The sequence below is a fragment of the Ornithodoros turicata genome, chromosome 4, assembly GCF_037126465.1.
Source record: "Ornithodoros turicata isolate Travis chromosome 4, ASM3712646v1, whole genome shotgun sequence".
Lineage (NCBI taxonomy): Eukaryota > Metazoa > Arthropoda > Arachnida > Ixodida > Argasidae > Ornithodoros > Ornithodoros turicata.
This window is the reverse complement of record NC_088204.1, coordinates 11252255-11275304: the sequence shown is the minus strand read 5'-3', so window position 1 is coordinate 11275304 and position 23050 is coordinate 11252255. Positions and strand designations below refer to the sequence as shown.

Genomic DNA, 23050 nt, shown 5'->3' with positions numbered 1-23050 from the left:
CGGGTTTTACATTATGCATCATCTTCACCAGCTCGCTTGTTGAGACTTCGTGTTGTGTCTGTCCTTTCGTGGGTTCCCTAGTCTCGGGGTTTTACATTATGCATCATCCTCACCAGCTCGCTTGTTTCCTAGCCATTTTTTCATAATTTTTCCATGCCTCGGCTTCTCGTTGAACGGTTTATATGCAAGCGGAACCGGAAGCGATTGCGACAACGAAGCCATGTGAGAAGCTTGTTGTTGCTACCGGCTGCGCGGAACCGACTGCCTGAGCGGAACAGGAAAAAAAAAAAAAAAAAGCAAGAAAAAATTGTCGCTGCCGCCTTCGCTCCGCAAATCGCGTGCTTGGGAACGCGGAGTTACACTCGGCCAGATGTTCAGGAATGCGCACCAAAGAGTGGAGTGACTTTAACAGGAACTGAACGCGATTGCAGCGACACCCGTGTTTCCGCACGAGACCCATGGGAACCTATGGTCGAGTTTGCCGTTGCACCGCACGCAAATCCTGTACGGTCACAGCGCCGGCAGTGTCCTTCGTCTGCTGCAGTGCTATTGCATTTCATATGACCTTGGCAGTGCGCCAAAGAGTACAGTAAAATGTTCACCAACAAAACCAATATATTCTACCAGGCAGCTATAAAAATAAGTGAAAACCATAGCATCTCGCAGAGTTTGTATAGCGCTGCTTTAAATACGTAGCATATGCAAATATATTAGGGTCTGCTTTTCGTACAGCTTACAAGCGAAGATCGACTGGAAACGGTCCCACTTGCAAGTTAGGCAGCGGATGCTATATTCCAACTTGGGAAGCAACCACATGAATAACAAACCAGCAGAGGTATTACAAGCAGAAGAAAGGCGTACTTGGGGATATAGCCGGTCTCGGAGAAAAATAAAATTACCCTCGAAACATTTTATAGCTCGCAATACAATTTTAAGGACACGGATAGCCTTTTCATTCTCTGTGCAGTATCGCAGACTCGAGCGAACGGAAAAAGGCAAAGTTTTTCTCCCAGAATTCATGCAACTTCACTTCTGCCGCAAGCCTGTCCGGCCAAGTTATTCATATTTTATCATGCAACCGTACGTCTTATGGGACTTCTTTGCGAGGGCGGAAAAACGCAGGTTTGGAAACAAGCAAAACGATGTAACAAAAAATTTGCGAAAAGTAATTCTATGTGACGTTTCGCAACGCGCGTAGTGGGCAATGGAGGTACATTGTTGTCTTCCTTTCGCGATCGTCTCGGCAGCCCCCTGAAAACATCCGTCTGCATTGGATTGTACGCGAGCTTGGCAAGCTGCCGGCCAGTTGTTCAGCGGTATCCGAATGCAGGACATAAATATTGCATGGTATAGAAAATAAGAACGACTAGGAACAGTGACGTGTAAATACCCCCATTTTGAATGCCCGCAATATTGCTTTGGATTGGATTGGATTGGAAGTGAAAGAAAAAATATGAAGGTGTTAGTTCCGCTGAAGTCAGGGCGATATTGCTTTACTCTTGACTTATAGAATGAGTTCCCGTAAACGTAAACTGAGTTGATCTTTCTTAATGTTTCGGCTTACTTGTTAACGGAGTCTCTCTTCTTCCGTATCCAGTTACTATTGGAGTAAAGACAATCAATCACTCAGCAGAAGAACAGGCCTGTTCGAAATAATGGCGGTTGATACGAGGAGAAGCTTTTGCGTCGATCACCCTTCGAGTTGGGGAGGGGGGATATGTTTATAGAAAAAAGAGAGGGAGGAAAGGTTAGTCAGGCGTAGTCCGACTTGCTATTTCTTTAAAAAAGAAGAAAACAAAAGAACAACAACAAAAAACACACACCAACTGACCAACTAGTCAATTATGACTTATGAACAATTAAAGCGAATTTCTTTTTGCTCCGGTTCTGTGCACGAACAGCGTAGGACTACCTATCCCACAGTGTATTTTTCTTTCATTTCTTTGATTTCCTCGTTTTGTGTTGCGCTTTCGTATACCCTGCAACGGGGCCAGGGGGCGTCTTAGTGGGCGCTGAACTTTCCAGCTATAGATAGTTTTTTTTTTTTTGCTATCACTAACTAACAAATTACTGTTGAAGTATAATGAAGCTGTTTGCGTGTTCAGATGCCCCTGAAAGGGTGGCTTAGTCTACAACGCGTGAGGCGTGAGCCTATTCTGTTAACAGGGTTGGGGAAATTACTTTTATTTTGTAACGCATATTACATTCGTCATTACATTTTCATGCTTAGTAATGCATTACTAATGCCATTACTTTCATCAAATAATGACATTACTTTGGCATTACATTTTTCCGGAAGTTTGTAACACAACATTTGAAGCCCATACTCTAAAGAAATGTGATTGGCCGTTATTTCCTTCCACATTACCGGTGATAGTAATTTGAGTTTCCGCAAAATGGCGACATGTGAATTGTTTCGTCGAGAGATGTGAGCAGTATGGAAAATTTAAAGGAGTAACCATAGATAGAATTAATTAGAGCGTAGAAGCAGTTGGTGTTCAGGGACCCCACCTGGACTCTGTCCTCGTCCTTGGAGACCTGCTCAGTGACAAGGGTGACTGGAAAGAACCAAGGGAAGGGGGGATATGAAGGTTTATTAAAGAAAAAAAAAAAGAAGGGGAAAGAACCAGCTTGCGGATTTTCCTTGCCTACTATTGCACACCATACACCATGCCTTACCATAGGCACGATCCGTACACCTTAGAACAGAGCTGGTGGTGACACTTAAAACAGAACTTCACCAGATAGCACGGTGAAGTCCAACCGTGATACGTTTATCACTCCTGAGTTGCGGAAAGTGCCGGACGTACGCCTTTTTGTGACAATTAGCATAACTGCATAAGTATCACAAGGTCGCGGTGGTATAGCGCCGAAAGAGGCCGCCGTTGTCGGCCATAAAAGGCGTACGCCTCCCGCTTTTTTTTGTCTCGTCCCACCTCCCTTTAGAACTCATTTCCGCCATTACTTGCCGCTGTTATCACCTACCCGAATCTACACAGTCCCCGATAACATAATGCTGATGCATAACGGCGACCCCAACCACGTCATGTTCTTCTCTATCAATACGTTGCTACCGCGCTCTATCTGTGTCGCAGCCTAACCAGTGATCCCTCAAAACGACCGCCAGGCGTGACGACTAATCGTGAAAGAGTCATCTGTGTCTCTTCTTCATGATGTTCACGATTGCCTTACCGCAACGAATGCAGCATCAGCCATTTTTGTTCATTCAAAGAACCAATCAGCGTAATGGCTTACTCTCCGCAGCGCCGATCTCGTGGCGGAGATGGATTATACCGCTCTCTGAAAAGTACAAGAAACTAAAACGAAAATAAGGCAGCCAGCGTGCACTGATGAAAGCGTGGAGGATGGCAATCAAACGGGTCGACCTTCCTCCCAGTTCCATTTTGTGTTAGTGTGATGAGAATGAATCTATCTTGGAGAGGGTGTATTCAGAGGAATTGGCCGGCTCATTTCACCATTCTTCTATGACAGGGGATCCGCCGATATTCAGAGCGATAACGAATCGGCGGATATACCGTGACAAAAGTTTGGGAACGTAAATGAGCGCGGGCATCTACGGCGCCACCTCGTTGCCACTCTTAATGTGGGTGACTGGCCGGTTTTAAAGGGGTTGGGACATCATGTGGATATCACGGGGACATTGTACTGTACGCCAGAATACTAAGGAAGAAAAAGAATGATTCTTCTAGGTGTCGCATACTTAGCGAGATGCGAGCCCTCGAACATACTCCCGCGAGCAAAGCGCAGACGTCACAGAGCTCAGAGCTGCGTTCGTTCCCATTGGCAGCCGTAAGCACGTCACTTCACGTGCGCTGTCTCATTGGCGGTGGCGGCGAGGGTTGTGATGTCAGCGCCGCAATGCGTTTCGGTGTTCGCGGTGCCCATTTTCTCCGCTTCTATTACCCTCGGCCCTGTGGAACTTTTAATGCAGGTTCACCTATACTACTGAAGTACTCGCGTTTTTCGCCAAATCGACACCGCACAGCGGTGAAACTCGGGACTAGCCGATCCAGGTTCACACGGCCTACTCCGCGTTCACTTGCGGAGAAGTTGCTGCTTTTCGCATGGGTCGTTGAGCTACACCTCGCTGTGGCTCAGTCAACGAAAGGAGTGCCATACATTGCCAGTACCTGGCTCCAAAGGAATACTGGAGTTTGGCAGCGTAAAAAGTTATGTTCCATGGTTTCGCAAGCTGCACAGGGTTAACGTCAACACAAATAACTGAACGTTGTTTACATGTGTCCGGCACTTGGTAACGGTATATTGGGGCGAAGCGTCACAAAACACTTCATATCCAGGGCCAATATTGTACCATCCTCCTTTTTGCATTCACATAAGGAAGCCAAAGTGATAACGTGCACGAATGATATTAACCTGCGCATACAGGTTACATTGTGAGATAAGATAAATTTACGCCGTGTTTTTGCCGAAACAGTCGAATTGGGACAGTCGAGGCAGATAGTAATTTCCTGCGACGAATGTTCGAGTCGCGTAAATTCACTATCAATAGCAGAAAAAAAAAAAGAAGAAAGAAAATAATAAAATAAGAAAGACTAATCTTATCGACACATTTCCTCTTTTCTCCAATCCTCGGATTCTCCACATATTATGGCAAAGAAGCCTCCCTCTTCATTTTATTTCCTCCCTAAGTGAGAATGATCCCTGGAGTGCCATCCTTTTGGAGGCAGCCCCAGTCGATGGGGTCGTTAATTTTGACGTCAGGCGGCTGTTTTAGGAGCTGTTGAAAGTCTCGGGGAATGGCACTTTGCACTCTACGATCTTCTACCCACTCCCGCTAAAGGTACTTAGATGTTCTTCCACCCGGGTTGCCCTCCTGGTTCGGTTTTACGATATGGTTCCAATAGTTCTAAATTATCTTGTTCACCAGTGTGCGCACTTTCCTCCGCCCCATGTTAGGTAGACCGCAGTCGTAGTGTCTGAGCATCGCGCATGCATACTCGAATGGTCAGATATGTCGTAATTTTGTGTAAGTGGACGGTGTAAAGCGAGTGTTGTTGTTTAAAGGGTCTATATGGAACGATTTTCTTCTCGTTCTTTTTTGACAGAAGTATTCCTGAACGCACAACCGATCGGCAAGGGAACGTTTTTTTTTCTCTGGAGAGCGAAATTTTTATCTCGCGTTCTGGAAATTTGATGACCCCTTTAAAGACAGTAAGGCGTTTTGGCACTACATATACACACACGCACACACACACACACATAAATGGGATGAGGATGTGGTGGGTCATTCTCCGCCGTTATGGCGGTACACTGCGCCATTGCGCTTGTGGAAAGGATGAGAAAGTGATGACGATGGAAAAGTGTCCTATTAGAGTTCGTCCATTAGTCCAGTGCTGGAGAGGAACCCAGCAACAGCCCGTAGGCCTTGCATCAGAGGTGAGGGGTACGACCATGGCCCGAGAGTTTTCGCTAAGTCGAACTGGCGTTGATCGACGCGTTGGAGAGCAGTTTCCATGAGGGTACGCGCGTGGTCGTACTATATACAGACATTGGTATTGGTATTGGAAATTACCAACGAGTCTCATGAAACAACAGGTGCGCCGGTTGGTATGAATCAGTATTGCAGACGACGCCTGCTTTAAAATAGGGAGCGAGCGAATATCCAACCGATTATGTAAGAAACCCGAATGGGCTGCGAAGCGTCAAAAGCTTATAATTGTTTCATTGTCGTGCAGCTGTTGGGGTTCAGAGTCCTCAATCAGGTCTACACTCCCGGCTCTTCGTCTGTTAAGTTAGCTAACAACATTCGTGCAACTGTTGCTGTTTGTTTTAACCCACGAGATATAGTCATCTTCTGTGATCCATCTCATCCTTCTTTCACCGTTTGTTAGTCATCTTTTTTCTTTGTCATCTTTGTCTTTTGATCTATCTCGTCCTTCTTTCACCCTTTGTTAGTTTATCCTTTATTTCCTTATTATTTTCTTTTTATTTATTTTACTCTTCTTTCATAAACTTTCTTTCTTTGTGGAATAGCAAGCCGACGTCCCGTTTGGCTGACCTTTCCCCCGTTTTTTCCCCTTTCGTCTAATAAATATATCCCTCCCACGAGATGTAGGTGCACAGTATATCTCACTGCGCCGATGTATTTTTTTACAGGATCTGAATCTACGAATGGAGCGGCCTCTACCTCGTCGACGGCGCCACCGACCACATCGTCTATTACACCACCAGTACCGACGAGACAACAGTATTCATCTACGACGTCATCACCTACTGTTACGACGCCTACAACGGTCACCAGTCAAACTAGAAGCCCCCCTTCTACGCAAGCTCCTCTAATATTTATCATAGGCACAACGGCAGCCAACGCCACAAAGGCCCATCCAACGACAGAAACAACACTCTTAACAAAAAATATTAGTACGTCGACGACGTACAACCCTACCACAATGAAGCTAACGGCACCACCTTCCACTCCGGTAATGTTTATCTACCCTACCCGTCCAACAACAAGATTACCAACAACTACAAGGTTTCTAACTACTACAAGGCTACCAACTACTACAAGACTACCGACTACTACAAGACTGATGACTACTACAAGACTGCCAACTACTACAAGACTACCATCCACTACAAGATTACCAACTACTACAAGACTATCAACTACTCCAAGACCATTAGTTATTCCAGACCTATCAATATTTACAAGGCTGCCAAGAACATCGGCATTAACCACGGCAAGGTTGACTGTTCCAACCAGTCCACAAACCACAACTAGAACACCAACACCACCACCAACAAGAAAACCTACAACAAAGCCGACACCCGCGACTCAACGGACTACAATGAGAAAGATTGCATTTTTACCTACGCAGTCACCACGAACCACAACCCGGAGAGTAATTTTTCTCATATCGACTCCTGGACGACGAACGCCTACTACAACAAGGCCGACAAGCACTGCGGTCTACACGAGGCGGCCATGGTTAAGGCCACGAACAACAAGCTTCACCACTGAAGTACCTGCTACGACCACTGAGAAATACACTACGTTTTTCACGAGGAGACCTGGCTTGAGACCGCGAACCACAACACTTTCCACCGGAAGACCTGCTTTCCCGCGAACAACCACTATTCGTACTACCACAAGGAAACCACAGCGCACTACTTCACTTCGCCCTTGGTTGCTTCCTACACGTAGTACTACGGCTTCAAGTACAGTGCGTGCGACTACTCGAGCATCTGTAGTCACTACTAGATCTCCTACTTCCAAGACAACGACGATAGGATCAACCACACGTCGACCTTCCACTTTTCTTACATCTAAGCGACCTGCCTACACCACAAGAGGAATAACGCCGTCTACAGCGCCTACGGGGCGAATAACTACACCTTCGACGACGATCGCAGGATCTGTGACGAGAGGTCCTTCCACGACTTCAAAGTCTGATACTGGAGCAACGACAGACATTCCAAACGAGCTGCACCCTCTGCCCCGGTACACTTCAGGAAAGCAAGGTAGTCCCGCCGGTTTAAAAGGTGGAGGATCGTCGTCTCTTGTCGGCGAAATTATTGGTGGACTTCTTGCCGCCGCATTACTTGTTGTGCTAGCTGCGTTTGCTGCGTACAAACTACGAGCAAGAGCGAGACAGCGACGCAGTGATGAATCCGAGATGAGTCCGTTGTCGCAGTACGAACAGGTGGACCCGTCCTTCGAACAGGAATAACCGTGTATTTACCCATATCGAATACGAGAGACGATATCGGTACCGGTACATCTGGCTACGGCCAGTGGCTCGCGGTGGTGCACCTCAAAACAATCTTCTTCCAAGTAATCAGGGTGTTGCCATCATGAGCGATGTGTTGGGACATTTCCTTACCGCTATTGATGCCCCCCTCACAAGGATCAGGGTACGTGAAACAGTGCTGCGAACAAGGTGCGTAGCTGCTGCTCCGTATCTGGGACTCGATTCCTACAAGTCCCATGAAGCTGGAAATCACCGTTTCGCACGAGTGCCACGATCCAGTCCCGAAGAATAGTCATCCATTTTTGTCGATAAGATTACCAATTGTCAACATGGAAGAGCGACATTCCACTTAACGGGACTCCGATTTCCCATGCTAGTATTGATAATCTGCACCTTTTTTTTCTTTTTTTTTTTACGCCGAGTGTCGAGTGAGGATGCGACGTCTGCTCTTGCAGCGTCCTAATCCGCAGTGAGGTGATACCTGCTGTACTCTTTAATATGAAGAGATGAGGGGCCATGCATCCTGTTGAAGTCTTCTTAATATGATCATTCTCTGACTCTGGCTCTTTTCTTCCAAGGTGCTATAACACGTGCTATGCACTGCTCGCGGCATACTTGTCTGAAATCGACATCTGTCCTGTATATCCTGTCTGGAGTCTGCAGGTGTTGTAAGATTGTTTCTTCTGACTAATGGACTCATACGTAACACTGCTCACCATGAAACACAATAATGGTACAGCTCCTTCAAGGGAAGATACTTAGAGATACTCAAGATACTTATCAGACAAGTGTGTCGTAAGCAGTACCTCCTTTTTAATCTCTCACTACGTTCTAAGTGATGCTTCTGTCCACCTTAAAGTGCCACAGCGGTCTAAAAAAAAACAGCTTTTCCTGTTATTTCATATTATAAGTCAACCTCATTCAAAGACTCAGTAATAGTTAGAATAGTTAGTAATAGATGCCGTTAGTGAACGTTACGGGCTTCCACGAATTTTTGAAAAGAACACGCAAAACCTCATAGTTTCGGATTCTCCAAGAGTAGGTGACGTCACTAGGAGATCCGCCGTCTGGCAACAGCGCGCGCAACTCCCCCGTCTTCGCCCTCCGCGCCACGTTGGAGGCGTGACAGCAGCTGTGGTGAGGAGACGTAAACCTTGAGGAAGCAATAGTGAGTTTGAGTGCATAGTACGCTATCGCCTTTGCGCACGTAAAGTATCGCGTTGGTGCTTCTGCGCACTCGCAAAAAATAGTGCTCTGCGTATTACGCAGAACCATCACGTTATACCTTACGTACTCAAAGGCGATAGCGTACAATTCTCTAAATCTCACTAATATTGATTGATTGATTGATTGATTTGCAAAAGAAAAAAAATTGAGGTGTTAGTCTCGAGCCACTCGTGACTGGCTACTCCAGGACGCGATTGCTTCACATAAAATTCACGCGTTATGAAATAATGCACGCCGTTGTTAATGGCATTACTGAACGAGGCTATTCCGGCTCTCCCCTTTACATATCCCCGCTAGCATCTCGTCCGGGCGATGGCCTGCCTTACACTGAACGCACTCAGCTAGGTCTGTATTCTTGCGTCTTTTCCAACGATCGTCTTAGAAAGCGGTCGTTAGAGAGTACTTTGGGTTCCTCGTTAAAATATTTAGGACTGCATGCATCCCATTGGTTGCTAACGTTACTGGTATACATCGCTGCCACGTGTACATTTGTCTGGTTATGTATATGGCTGCTGCATTTATACTGTTGCGAGAAAGCCTATTTTGAACGCTGTTGTGATGTCCAAATTTGTTAACATGGGGCACAATAAAGTCCTTTCAAGACCATACGTGCTACATGACCTGGTTGAGTAACTACGTTCTTGCAGGTCAAAAAGCAAATGTTTAAGACACACACACACACAAATAGAGATACGATGATGAGATGGGGCTGATGCCGGCCAGCAGGCTGGGCGCTGCCCCAGTGCCACTTGTACGTGATGAGAGATGATGATGATTATGATAAGGGGTCCGGTAATCAAAGCAGGGTGGAGAGGCCTGTTGATGACAAGAAGTCCCAGAGGTGACGCAGACGTTGGCGTGTATGAGCTGGACTGGACCATGGGCCCAGCACCTTGCCTATGGTAAAGGGGCGATGATCGATCGCATGCAGTTCGTGCTGCAATATCGCACGCTCCCGTTGGTAGTCCGGGCAGTCCATAAGTAGGTGGTGCAGGTCTGCACGCACACTGCATGCTGCACAAAGGTCCGAGGGCGCACGGCCAAGACGCTGCCTCATAACTGGTGTAAATGCAACATTCAGCCGCATGCGGTGAAGCAGGGATGCGTAGTGTCGCGGAAGGCGATGAGGAAGCGAGAGTGAAAGAGAAGGATCCACTGCGTGGAGCAGAGAGTAGGGTGTAATGTCATGCAGCCACTGTGATCTTGTCTTGTCTGCAGAGAGAGCACGGACGAGGGCCTGACGATCACCTTTGGGCAAGATGATAGAGTGGGCTGAAGCTATATGATGACCCCGCAGGGCCGCCCGGTCGGCCTCTTCATTGCCGGGTACGCCGACATGACCAGGTACCCACTGTAATACTACGCAGTGGCCCAGGTCTAGCAGCTCCTTGTAAGTTTCAAGCACGTCAGCAACAATGGACGCGAGAGGACCTCGAATGCCAATTGTTGCGAGGCATTGGATAGCAGCTTTCGAGTCTGTGTAGAAGACCCATGGCCGAGATGAACACTGCAGGATCTTGCGCATGGCAAAGAGCAAAGCATGTAGCTCAGCACATGTTGACGACGTCAGATGCGAGAGACGGAAGATACCAGTTATGTCTTCGGACGGAATAATATAGGCGCATGCAGAGCTGGATTTTGTGGACGAGCCATCCGTAAAAACAGGAGTAAAGCCTGCATACAGCTCGCTCATCATATCCAGCGTGAGCGCCTTGGACACACCTGCAGCGACATCATCCTTTCTCTGCAGCCCGGGAACGGATAGTGAAGCAGATGGCAGAGGGAGGGTCCAAGGTGGTGTTGGACGCGCCTGGGGTTCAACTTGAAAACGTGGCAGGTGAGGCTTTAGCTGTTGAATGCAGGGCCTGAACTTGTTATTCCTGCGACGGGAAAGCTTCAGCAGTAAAGGGTGGTGCCGGTGATGAGCCAACAAACGGAGATAGTGACGGCTCGTCTCATTAAAGCGCTGGATAGCAAGCGGAGTCTCTCTCGCTTCTGCCATGACTAAACAAGTATCCGTTGTTCTTGGCACGCCCAGGCACACACGAAGGCTACGTGCCAAAAGACACTGAAGCTTGGACTCGGAGGATGGCGAAATCCCGTGTAATACTGGAAGGCTGTATAGGAGCGGACCACGCACCAAGGCTCGATGAATGGCCAAAAGAGATCGCGCATCGCAGCCCCACCTAAGGCCAGCAATGTGTCGCATTAGGGCGATCCCTTTGGAGAGTTTCGCCTCTAGGCCCGCTATATGTCTTCTCCACGAGAGTCGGGAGTCCAGCGTTACACCCAAGAACTTACATGAGGTGGAGTACTGGAGCTGCTGTCCAGCCACAGAAAGACGATATGGAAGCATGTTCCTTCGCGTGAAGGCGATGACGTCTGTCTTCTCCCACGAGATATCTAAGCCTGCCCTCAACAGGTATTGGTGTATGGAGTTAAGGGTTGACTGCAGTCGCCGCTGAATGGCGGGGCGAGATTTTCCGGTAGTCCAGATGCAGATGTCGTCAGCATAAAGAGAGAAATATACTTTCCTCCCTATGCAGTCCTTAAGACCGGCCATAACTACGTTGAAGAGAAGCGGGCTAAGCACACTTCCCTGTGGCACCCCGTAGTCTGATGGAACAGGCGCAGTATCTCCCTCAGCTGTGCGGATAAACAGGGACCTATCGCGAAGGAAATCCGTGATCCAACGCATGGCCCTTAATGGCAAAGAAGCACAAGTAAGCATGTATAGGATGAAAATGCGACTGACGGTATCATACGCCCGTTTCACATCGAGGAATACAGCCACCATTATCCTTTTGCGGACCATTGCTTCCTGTGCTGCGGACACTAAGTCGATGATGGAATCCAGCGCTGAGCGGTACTGACGGAAACCCGACATTTCTTTGGGAAAAAAAGATCTCTTTTCGAGCCACCATTGAAGTCTGTGAAGTATCATGCGCTCCAACAGCTTCCCGACACAACTGGTTAGGCTTACCGGCCTAAATGAGGACAATTGTGAAGGGATCTTGCCTGGTTTCAGCAAGGGGACGACGCGTGCGCGTTTCCAGGCTTCGGGCAATTTACCTTCCCTCCAGGATGCATTCAAAGCTGACAGAAGACGCCCCCGTGACTGCTCATCCAAGTTACGGAGCGCCAGATATGATATGTCGTCCGGACCAGGAGAAGACCGGGCTCGAGAGAGATGAAGGGCGTTCATAAGTTCAGCCAGCGAGAAGTCCATATCCATAGCGGGATCACTGACTGGAGCGGCATCGGCAACTTGCGCAGTTATAGAAGATGCGTAGCACCGGAACGCCGTAGTCGACATTGCTTGTGACCCAGCTGTTATAAGGTGGCAAAAGGAGAGAGCAACGTCTTTTTCGCTTTTGTGCTGCGCCAAAGCAAGGGCGCCCAATGGGTTACGCGAGGGAGGTGCATCCTTGAGGGACCGCAGCACACGCCACACTTTTACAGGACTGACAAACGGCGTCAGCGTTGCACAAAACTTCCTCCATCGCTGCCGATCCAGCGCCGCTAAGGCCTTGGAGACAAGCTTTGCGGCACGACGGGCCTCTTGAATATCCTCGAGGATGCCAGATCTACGAGCTTTGCGCTCTGCGCGTCGCCTATACGCCCGAAGCTTCTCAACTCGGGGACTCGTTCCATGGTGGCCAGGGATCACTTTCACACGTGAGCTGCACCGCTGCAGGGCGTCCTGAAGGAGAGAAGTTACGCCCTCCGAGGACATGTCCTCGCCCATGTGGGTGGCACATTCATTGCGGAAGGATTTCCAATTGATGAGAGTGACCCACCGCCTGCGAGCACGGCCTGCACAACCGTCGAACGAAATGAAGATGGGAAGGTGATCGCTGCCTCGGCCATCAGGACCAGGAGACCATGTGAGACGTGGAAAAACATCGCTGGAGCAGACGGCAACGTCCAGGGTATCGGTTTGAAAAGTTCGGGTGAGGAAAGTGGGCGATCCATCATTAAGCAGATGCAAATGTAGGTCCTCCAAAACGTCTGCCCAGATCTTCCCCCGACTGTCTGTTTTCCTGCTGCCCCACAATGGGTGATGCGCATTTATATCGCCCAGAACAAGAAATGGGGCCGGGAGGCCTGTGAAGATCGCTCGGATCTGCGATGGCGTCACCGCAATGGAAGGGGGGATGTATACACTCACCACTGTGAAGTCCGTGTTTAAGAATGATTAATGCTGGCTGTTGTAATGTAATGATTAATAATGTCTGTCCTCGCCGGTTAATAATTTCATTATTAACCGGCGAGGACAAACTGGAAAGACGTATTCAAGGAAGGGTTATTGTACAAGGCTACTTGGGCACAGCAAATAGGAGATTGGTGCCAGCAACACTGAACCATCGTTATAACCGGGAAAAACAATTCGATATAAACCGGTAATCGTGAAAAAAAGCTTATGTTTCACAAAAACAGTGACAGTAGCATCAAAAAGTTCTTTTATAACTGCCACTACAAACGAACAAATGCAAAGTGTGTACATGGTCGAAACCTCCAGAGATACCTGTCGACGCCGTAGTTCATAAACTGAGAAGTATGACGTACCATACGAATATCATCGTCGTACGTCCAGCAGGAAAAGGCAAGGAAGCGGCTCCTGACAGGCAATATGCTGACAGAGGCGTCTGTTTGCAGCGTTGCGTTCCTTTCGTAACCTTCACGGAAACACAAACAGACGGCAATACATGTCATATTTACAGGACAAATTGTTTCCATGGAAATGGGCAGCTGTCACCTGGTTCCGGGAAGAACGAGTAACACTGTGCGTGGGTTTCGCGATACATCCTTGCGTTTTGATTGCAGGCTTGCGGGCTGTTTTCTCGGGATCACCACTAGCCTGCGTCAAACCTGTCAAGTTTTTGCTGAGCCTGTACGACGACCTAGTATGGATTGCTGATGTCACTAAATGTTCCGACCTCTTTGCTTCTTGTTTTTGTACCATAGCGAGGAAGGGTTTGAAAGGGGCAGGTCTAAGTTTGGATAACTTCGAAAGTAATTACAAGGAGTTTAGAAAAAAATTCAATTCATAATTATTATAAAATTATATTTCTCAATAGAATGTAATTCAATCCAGCATTATTAATGCGTAAGTAATAAAAATTTTAAGGTTTGTATGTCGATATCTGCAATGCTGATGTAGCCAAATTCAATCTCCATTTTCCTTTCGGTGGGTAGCTAAAAGCCCGATGGGCTTGACTAGGTCACTCTCCCAATTTACCCAGTACAGCAGCATCAAAAGAAAAAAAAAAAAAAGAAAAACATATAAGAAAACAACAACAGCAACCAGAGCAAGCGAATTATGATACTTTCAAAACATGGTAACATAGGCACTAACTCATGTTTAAGAGGAACCTGATAAGTTGCTTTTTGTACATTAATGTAGGATCTATCATGTTTCGAATATAATAGTTGCAAAGTGAAGAAGCCATATATCGTAATCAGAGGTCCGGAGTAATGCATTACATTTGAGTAATGAGTAATGGTAATAAATTACATTTTGACCGAGTGATGCGTCCTGACATTACTCATTGCTTGGAATGAATGTTCTGGCACTGCCTGAAGCGAGCAGTTAAAAATTGTGCAGTGTCGATCGAGGCACGGAAAACACCTGTTTTTTCCAACCAGCCTTTAACACCGACCAGGAGAAGAACCAAGCCCAGGGTATTCTTCGGTAGGCCAACCACGTGTCCAGATGGTGCCATCACCCTTTATCTCCTCTAAAGCTTTCTGATCTTAGTTACTACTACCCTGTTAAACCTACAATCATCATTATCATCTAACGTTTTTCGGTCAAAGGAGAACAAAAAAAAAAAAAAAGAAGCAGAAGAATAGCCTCTACACCTCTACGTATATACTTTAGGCATATATGCAGAAATTCACTTGCACCGATTTGAGGAATATTCGGGTGACTCATACCATGTAGGGTAGAATTATACTTATGGGAAAATGTAATGCGGTTCACCCTTAATGCGAGTGTAGTGATATTACTTGATGAAAGTAATGGCATTAGTAATGCGTTAGTTCTGAAAAGTAATGACTATTGGTAATGCATTACAAAATAAAAGTAATTTCCCCACTTCTGATCGTAATGATTGTCGACCATGGTTTGTGCTGCACCGAGGAGTGATCCATCCTCTGGATCCTTTTTTTTTAAAGTACCATGCCGAATATTGGCTTACCTCTCTCATCTCTTACAAAGAAGAAGAGTGATGCATAGCTCATTTCGTAGTGGGCATGTGCATATACGGGTTCTACGTTTACTTAATGTGCATACTTCATTGTTTAAGTCGCATAATTCTGCAAATGTTGCGTTCCCATTACGAATGCTAGTTGAATATATGTGCGTGTCATTTTGTATTTAGAATATACACATATAAGGGAACAATGTTGTAATAATTAAACGTATATGTTTTACGTTAGGGATAATCAGAACCAGCGACCACTTTTAAGGCCCTTTTTTGTAAAGCGGATAATACATTTCTTTTGTTGCTCCAGCCCCAGACAAGGAAACAATAGCCGTATATCGCAAAAAAAAAAAAAAAGGTTATTAATTTGAAGCTTCACTTCTTCCGGTAATTCGCATTTAATATTGCTAGAGAACTGCTATGTATACGCATATGTCTTGGAGTAACAACAACAACAACTTTAAACAGGATGGTGGCTGGGGGGTCTATACGTAATTGTCATAAGTTGCATGCGGAAAGCTAGTCCTTGTTCGGTTAGGCGGAAGACCTCATTAGCAGTCTGAAACATTCGTTGCAAGTCGGTGGGCTTTAATTTTTGGACAAATTGAATTTTACAACAAGAACACAATTATAGAAAGAAATATAATTATCATATTTACCATTACCTTAACATATTTACCATTACCTCAAATGAATTTACTAGCCTTGCAACACCTTCTACAATTCGTTTTGCACGAAGGGTAGAACGCATAATCGAGGAGTTTCAAACGTCCGTCTCGAGTTTTTTTTTTTTTTTTTTTTCCCGTGCTATAATGCAAATCACCTTTTACGACTTGCAGACGACACGCATATGCGTCGTCGTCTGCCAAATTGTCTCCCGTGTCGTCTGCCACACTGTCGCTAAGAGCTTGACTGTCTGAAAAAAATTGCGCCGCCATGTACGTAACGGTGATTATGAAGTTTATGGAACCCAATACGATCTTGAAGTCAACCCCATTCTTCGAGCCTCGCTGTGATCAAGCTCTGTGCGAAATACTGCTGAGTCACGGCATGACCGCTCTCGGGTTCCGTCAGCGTTCGAATCTTCTGTGAACTATTGGTATGTGGTACCACTCTTTCAAGCTGCTTACTGTTAATACAATCTGCGGCCGATAACAGGGGATTTCAGTTTATATAAAAAAAAGAAATGAAAAACAAGTAATTCGAAAAGTAGTATCGCATCGCCCAAACCCCACTGATGAAACTGACAACGTAGCGTGAATCAGAGAGTCGTAGCTGCCGTTTCCGGAAGATATACGCCAGTAAACTCGTCAAAAGTAACGTAATCTGGAAGATAACGATGAGAATAGCCACTTTTTAAATCAAGAGCTCTTATCAGTTGCTGCGTCGCTGGCATTTACCCGATCACGCGGTACGGACGCAGCCGGTTTGGTTATCGTAGCAGCCTTGTCAGACCATGGTAAGGTTTCCTCGGCTGCGCATGTAGTTTCATGTTTGACGGGTTGGTGATTTTTTTGGTGTCTGCTGCCAGGTCCCTGTGTAATGGTCTGGTGAATGCCACATTGCAGTGTTAGGGACATATAATGATGTGTGCAGTGTGTTTTTGACGTGACTGTTGTGATGGATACAAGGTCTCCTGGACACTGCCCTGCTTGGCCATGATCTACAATCAGGAGGGACTACACTGGACTGCACTAGACCACGTGCTTCAGGGGGGTCTGCGGGGAGCACCGTGGCCCCCGCTGTCCAACAATGGCGTTCCGCCTTCTTTCTTGACGCATCAAGTTATCTCGACAATCAGCCAGCATAGCTTCCCATGTGAGCTTTACGCTATTATGACGTACAGTGTTATTTCTATTTTTGTGCCTCGGTTAACTTTAAACATTTCCTAGCCGTGCCTATGTTGTAAAAACACAGTTAGAGGCCAAGTAATAAGCCGGATAGTTGAAGCTGAGACGCCGCGCACTATGATAATTTGTCCGCTGGGCGTCCCAAAGCGGAAAAGCCACTTCGAGAGTTCGTGGAGTGATTTCACGAATAATGATCTCGAAGTTCACCTCTAATCAACATGTGATGACACATTTGTGGATCCCGGTACGCGGTGTAGCGTCTTAGCTGAGATTCGCGACAACAACAACATATATATTGTGATGATGAAGTGGGGAGGTTTTCCACTCTAGGAGTGGAACGCTACCCCATAGCTACAGCGACAGCTTACAAGATATGATTTGATTTGTAAAAGAAAAAAAATGGAAATGTTCGTCCCGAGCCACTCGGGACTGGCTACTCCAGGACGCATTATTCAGAAAAGAAGAAAGGGAAACTACACAAATTTATATACTTTGAAACAGAATAGATGAAGACATCACCACAAAACTTGGCTCCAAAGGCAACAGTGCAGGAGAGTTCACGTGTGAAAATCTCAATGCACAAAGAACAGAGAGCGTCACAGAGTGTCAAAGAGGTCCGTCGAGACGAGGAATTGCACAAGGGCGCGTATGGTGGGTATGAGCTGATTTCCAGGCCAGCACCCAAGAATCTTTTTGGGTGGAGTATGGACAATTGCCCAGGCGGGCCAGCGATGTCAAAAGGGTACAACGGTGTGCACCATACCTCGGGCAGTCTTGGAGTAGATGATCCACGTCTTAAACTATACATCACACAGACCGCAGTTGGGGGACGAAACCTTGCCGAGCTTAAACAATAGTCGGCCGCTCTATGGCACCCTTACAAGACCTTGGGTGATTTTTGGAGCATAGCATAGCATATATACGTTGAACTAGAGTGTGTAGACGGGGATTTCGTAAGGGGAGCTGTGATTTCAGCTTCCACCGGCTGAGTCTACTGCTGCTGCTGCTGCTGGTGATGATGATGGTAGGAGAGAGAGAAAAAAAAGAGCGTAGATGTGAGCGCGCTTATCGCGGGACAAGCTGCGTCTGCTGTTTTACTCTACCACATTGGTTTGCCCGAAGACTTTATTCTGCTCTTTGACTTAATTTTACGAGTTCATTAGCTACATGTGTATGCATATAGAGTACGCGTATCGCAGTAGTGTACGCACCGCAAACGCACGATAGGTACTCTGTCGTGGCCACTGTTAACCAATCTCTCGCTTCCGTGCCCTCGCTCCGATGAGCGCTCGACTATACCGGAGAACAGTGGAAGTAGCAATGGACAGGTCGACTATCACTTTGGGGGCGGTCGGTTGAGCTGGCTGGTTGACATCGCGATGGCTCAGCCATCGCGATGTCAAAGTCCGCGTGGGGCACGATAAACCTGAAGTATAAGTAAGATGAACCTCGCTGCTGTTCACAAGACATCACACGACCACGTCGAGGAAAATTTCTCATGTGACAATTATGCAGGCTGTCGCTTTATTGCCCTCTGTGCTGTCCAGACTTGCCGTCCGGCGCCGCCTTAGGGAAGGTGGCCCCTCTCGGAACGGCTCGAACGGTATCGTCTATTGACAACGCCTGTAAGAACAACGGTTAAAGCGCAATGAAAGAAGCCCCAGGAAATCAGTCACGCAAGTCTCAGATAAGCAGTTTTCTTTCATTGCGCTTCAGCCGTTCTTTTTTTTTTTTCCCACGTGTTCAGAACAAGTGATACTATTGACCATGAGAGAACTGATGTTCTGAGGCTGGAACAACATAGAAAGGACAAATACATACAAAGCCTCAATTTGCCTAAGACATTAACGATGAAAGATGAAAGTCACTGAAAAGGTTAGCCAGCTGTAGGACTCGAACCCACATCTTCTGGATTACCGGTCCTGGGCTCATTCCGGTAATCCAGAAGATGTGGGTTCGAGTCCTGCAGCTGGCTAACCTTTTCAGTGACTTTCATCATGACTTTGTTTCGTTGTTGTTGTTATCTGGGTAGCGCAGGGGAAACTTCGAGGTATCCTAATCATTGGAGGTCTTGGAGGGAGGTACTGCGTGAAGGTACTACAATTCGTCGGGTGACAATAACCATTTTTAAAAGCGATCGTTATGGGGTCAACCAACCGTGTATGTCCGTCCGTGACTTTATAGGGCCAAGCACCGCGTGACACTCTATGGCCACGTGAAGTCGTCAAGTGATTTGGTCACGTGACGCACCTATACAGCTGCCGCATTTATGTGCGTTTGGCCAATACGCCACCTAGATACAGCAGGCCTGCTTATTGCCTCCTCTCCCTCCTTCGCTACGTGGACATATAAAGTCAGAATTCGTCTGCTACTGCGAATCGCCGTTCTGCGAATTGAAGAGGTCGCAAATGATTGCAGCTGACTCGAAACCTGTAGATATGAATCTGCGGAGAAAAAGTCCAAGACGGTTTCCAGAAAATCAGCAGTCTTGGGAAATACATAGGACCGTCTTGCGCTTTATTTTAAAGTTTTCCCGTTTAGTACGCCAGGACGTTCAGTCACTGCTCGCAGACGACGGCGGGTCGTCTCCATGGCTACGACTGCTGAAAGCTCGTTGGTGATTGGCTACCGCCGTCGAAAACAGGATCCTGATTGGCTGACTCTTAGTTGTTACGTCACGTCGACGATTAAGCAGGCTTTCTCTATCTAGGCGGTGTTGGTTTGGCACGGTGCCCAAAAGGTGCCATCAGCCCCCCTCCCTCTCTTCTTTCCAAATTTAATCTAATCGTGTTTGTTCGTTCATCAGGGTTGGCTGACCAACCATTACGTCTTGTTACGACGGCGTCCATTTTATCATACTGAGGAGGGGGTGGGGACACAATTCATTCTCAGACCAATCACTGTGGCGTCGATGATGGTCATAGGTCTTCTCTCGTGACGTGAAATTCTAAACTATTATAACTATTCTTATTATTTTTTATCACTGTTCGATGTTGTCGCTACGTAGCCCCTGTAAGAAGAGACTCAAGCAGCACAATGTACCGAAAGTCGAGTGCAATAGGGGTGGACGGTATGTGTCTTATCAATATACTTTAGTTTCACGAGTCTGAATTCAAGGCCTTCCACCTACCCGTCCACCCCTATTGCACTCGACTTTCAGTGCATTGTGCTGCTTGGGGAAAGTGCAATCTCTGGAAAGAAAGCGGCGTCCTTTTCTGCTTCATGGAAAGTTCCAAACGGGGAGCTGAAACCCCCCCGCAGTAGATCGGAAGCGATCCGAAACTGCATGATTGATGACGGGACCGACTTAAGCGTGAATTACACTTGGTGGCCTACTTCGGCAACACTTTTTTTTGTTCGCAACGTAAATATTTCAGAGCGCGCGTGGGGAGATTGCTTATGTAGCGTCTGACACGCCCGGAGAAACCTAGTTTATTGCAGCTGGCTTTTCGTAGCATAAACATCGCGCGAGAGGCGGCGATGGGGACATCATGGACGGTGCAGGTTGTGGTGCAGCTCGTTATAACGGCAGTCTTGCGTCAGCGAACTTTGCAATCTTACGTCTTCATAAGTTGTGGTTGAGAGTTTCACTACATCTATTGGTTGGCTCTTTGGGTTAGCTTGAAGAATTCATGAGGTTCGTCTCTTTCCCATAAAGTACCTGATCGGATATTATTAGCATGTTGTTCGAGCTGTGTTGGTATGAATAGCTGCTAACAATTTTTTTTCTTAGCCAGCAATTAAGGCATTGTATTGATAAAATACAATGGCTTGACGTAATACCAGAAAACAGTTAAAGGTTGGATGTTTCGATGCCTATACTGCATGATCATCAGTACACGAACCAAACTCTGTCCGGATCCTGTCAAAGAAGGAAGCAAAAACGGGAATTATTTAAAGTCCTAATGATAACCTTAGCTAGGGTGCCTGAATACTAGCTTCAGTACTCCCTCAATACTCCCTCAATGCTCCCTCTTTATGATCCCAGTTGTCGCTGCGCCACAAAACTCCCAATCATCATCATCATCAATGCTCCCTCTGCATACACAGAGGGAGTATTGAGGCACCCTATTTGGAGCCAGAGCCTGCTTGTAGCATTCAGGGAGCGGCCTCTTGTGGCCGTTGGATGCCCTAGCCTCAGTATGAATGTGCCAGCACTCCAGAATTTCTGAATCTCTGCAGGTAGGGTTGTGCGCTAGCTGCGAATGGGTTATCGACTCGGTGAGGGTGTTACCCGGCTGACAGCAGAGACGAGTGATACTACCAACGATAAAAAAAATGTTGACACCCTGATTCACAACAGCCACATACAGGAAGAGCCGAGCTGGTGGTACTCCCATATTGTTCAAGCCGGCAATCTAGTGAACGTTCATTCTGGAAGGTGAATCCCAGTGCAGTCGCCAGTGCGATAAGAGTGCTAGTCTAGCAATAAGTGATAGATCACCTTTTCCATAATGGCCGGTCTTTATTCGTCTCTGTACGTTCGGAAGCAGGAGCCCCGTTTTCTCAGCTAAGTGCTTAGCTGGAATTCCAGTGTCATTATCAAATCGTATGTCGGAAACATTGGGAATGATTGATGACGTTCCGAGAGCGTACCTAAACGACGACTTCATACTCTATCTCGAGGATAGAAAGATCACACCTGCAGGAGGCAGATCCGGCATTCCATGGTAAAGGACAGCAGTGATCTGTTCACCGAGCTACAGCCAGCGTCATGTTCCAACCGACATTCCGTATTCCTAGGCAATTAAAGTTGTCCTAGGATCGCTGAAGTTTATAGTTCATGAATATATGGAACGCCCAATGTGATGGTGGTGGAAACAGCTTGCCGTCGTTGGCCTCACAGCCGTGGGCATCGTCACGACTGTAGCTGTACATGATGATTAAATGATGACAAGATGATGATGATGATGAGATGAGGGAACGAAGTAGGCAGGCTCGGTGGCTGTGAGCGACTTCCGATTAGAAACCCCAGCTGGGCAAGGGACATTACAGAGCTCTCCAAGGCAGCCGCGATGCACAAAGACCTAAATTCTGGGCTCTCACGCGTCTCGCGGAGAGGGCGCCGCTGGGAAGTAAAATGGCCTACAGGGTCCATGACGAAAACCCGAGACTGGGAAAAAGACGAAAAACAGACCACACAACACAAAGTCTCAAACACAGCTCTAAACTACAGGGTATCGTTCTTGCAGTCTGCAATAAATTCCTGGCGCGCCCTCTCGTACGCGCGGCACTTCTCCATGATGTGTTCGGTGGTCTCAGGATAATGGCAGTACCTGGAATTCGCATCATCCACTGCGCCAAGTTTAATGCGTGAGCATTAGAAGGGTCATGTCAAAGGAAAAACGGCGGTGTCGATCTGCGGACAGACGTGCAGGCGGTAGCGCGTGCCGAGCGGAGGAGGAGGTTGGTGGCGTGCCAGATGCGCGGGTGTGTGTGTGTGTGTGGGGGGGGGGGGGGGAGGGAGTTCGAAGTATACAGTGGAGTGCGAACCAAATACGAGTTCCGGGCCAAGTAGGCGACAAAGGAAAACAGAGTGCGATCGACAGCGACGGGCTGCCGAGACTGAAGAGCAACGTAAGCAAAAGAAGGAACCAAAGAAACGAAGCAAAAGCGAAACTAGGAAGGACAAGAAGGAATCAAAGAAAAGAATCAAAAGAGAAAGGAGGAAGCAAAAAAAAAAAAAAACCCAAAGGCTTATGCTAACGCATTTCCAAAGGATCCGCCAATGGATCTTTCAAAAAAAGTTTGATAAGCAACGAATTAGTCAGTGCTGACTCAGTTCGGAGCCTGTGGAGCGTTGTTTGGAGTTTCCGTGTGATCCCTGTCATTAGGAGAACGTACAAGTTTCACGATAACGTTTCCGAAAACATGATAAGCCAATCACCTGATTCCGTTGAAGTGGCTGACATCACGTTGCCGATATCTGATGGACTGGCAGTGATACGGAGTCTGAATCGGGGTGCGCTTACGATTTCCAAAAGCTCCCTATTGGTAGATCGGGCAGACGATTCACCGTGATCTCACGAAT

General features: G+C 47.0%; 2 protein-coding genes across 5 annotated transcripts in view; both read left to right on the top strand.

The window, feature by feature from the left end:
• Positions 1 to 9575, top strand: part of LOC135391017 (mucin-2-like) — a 37177-nt gene extending 27602 nt beyond the window's left edge. Inside the window, exon 8 of the mRNA XM_064621084.1 lies at positions 6139 to 9575. Within this exon, the coding sequence (XP_064477154.1) occupies positions 6139 to 7712 (1574 nt within the window). The 3' untranslated portion in view covers positions 7713 to 9575. The remainder of the gene's footprint in view (positions 1 to 6138) is intronic.
• A 7054-nt stretch (positions 9576 to 16629) lies between these two features.
• The window catches only part of LOC135391015 (gamma-aminobutyric acid type B receptor subunit 2-like), a 351059-nt gene continuing 344638 nt past the window's right edge, over positions 16630 to 23050 (top strand). For all 4 annotated transcript variants that reach the window (XM_064621081.1, XM_064621080.1, XM_064621079.1 and 1 more), the window contains exon 1: positions 16630 to 16987. The gene's annotated coding sequence lies outside the window, so the exon portion shown is untranslated. The remainder of the gene's footprint in view (positions 16988 to 23050) is intronic.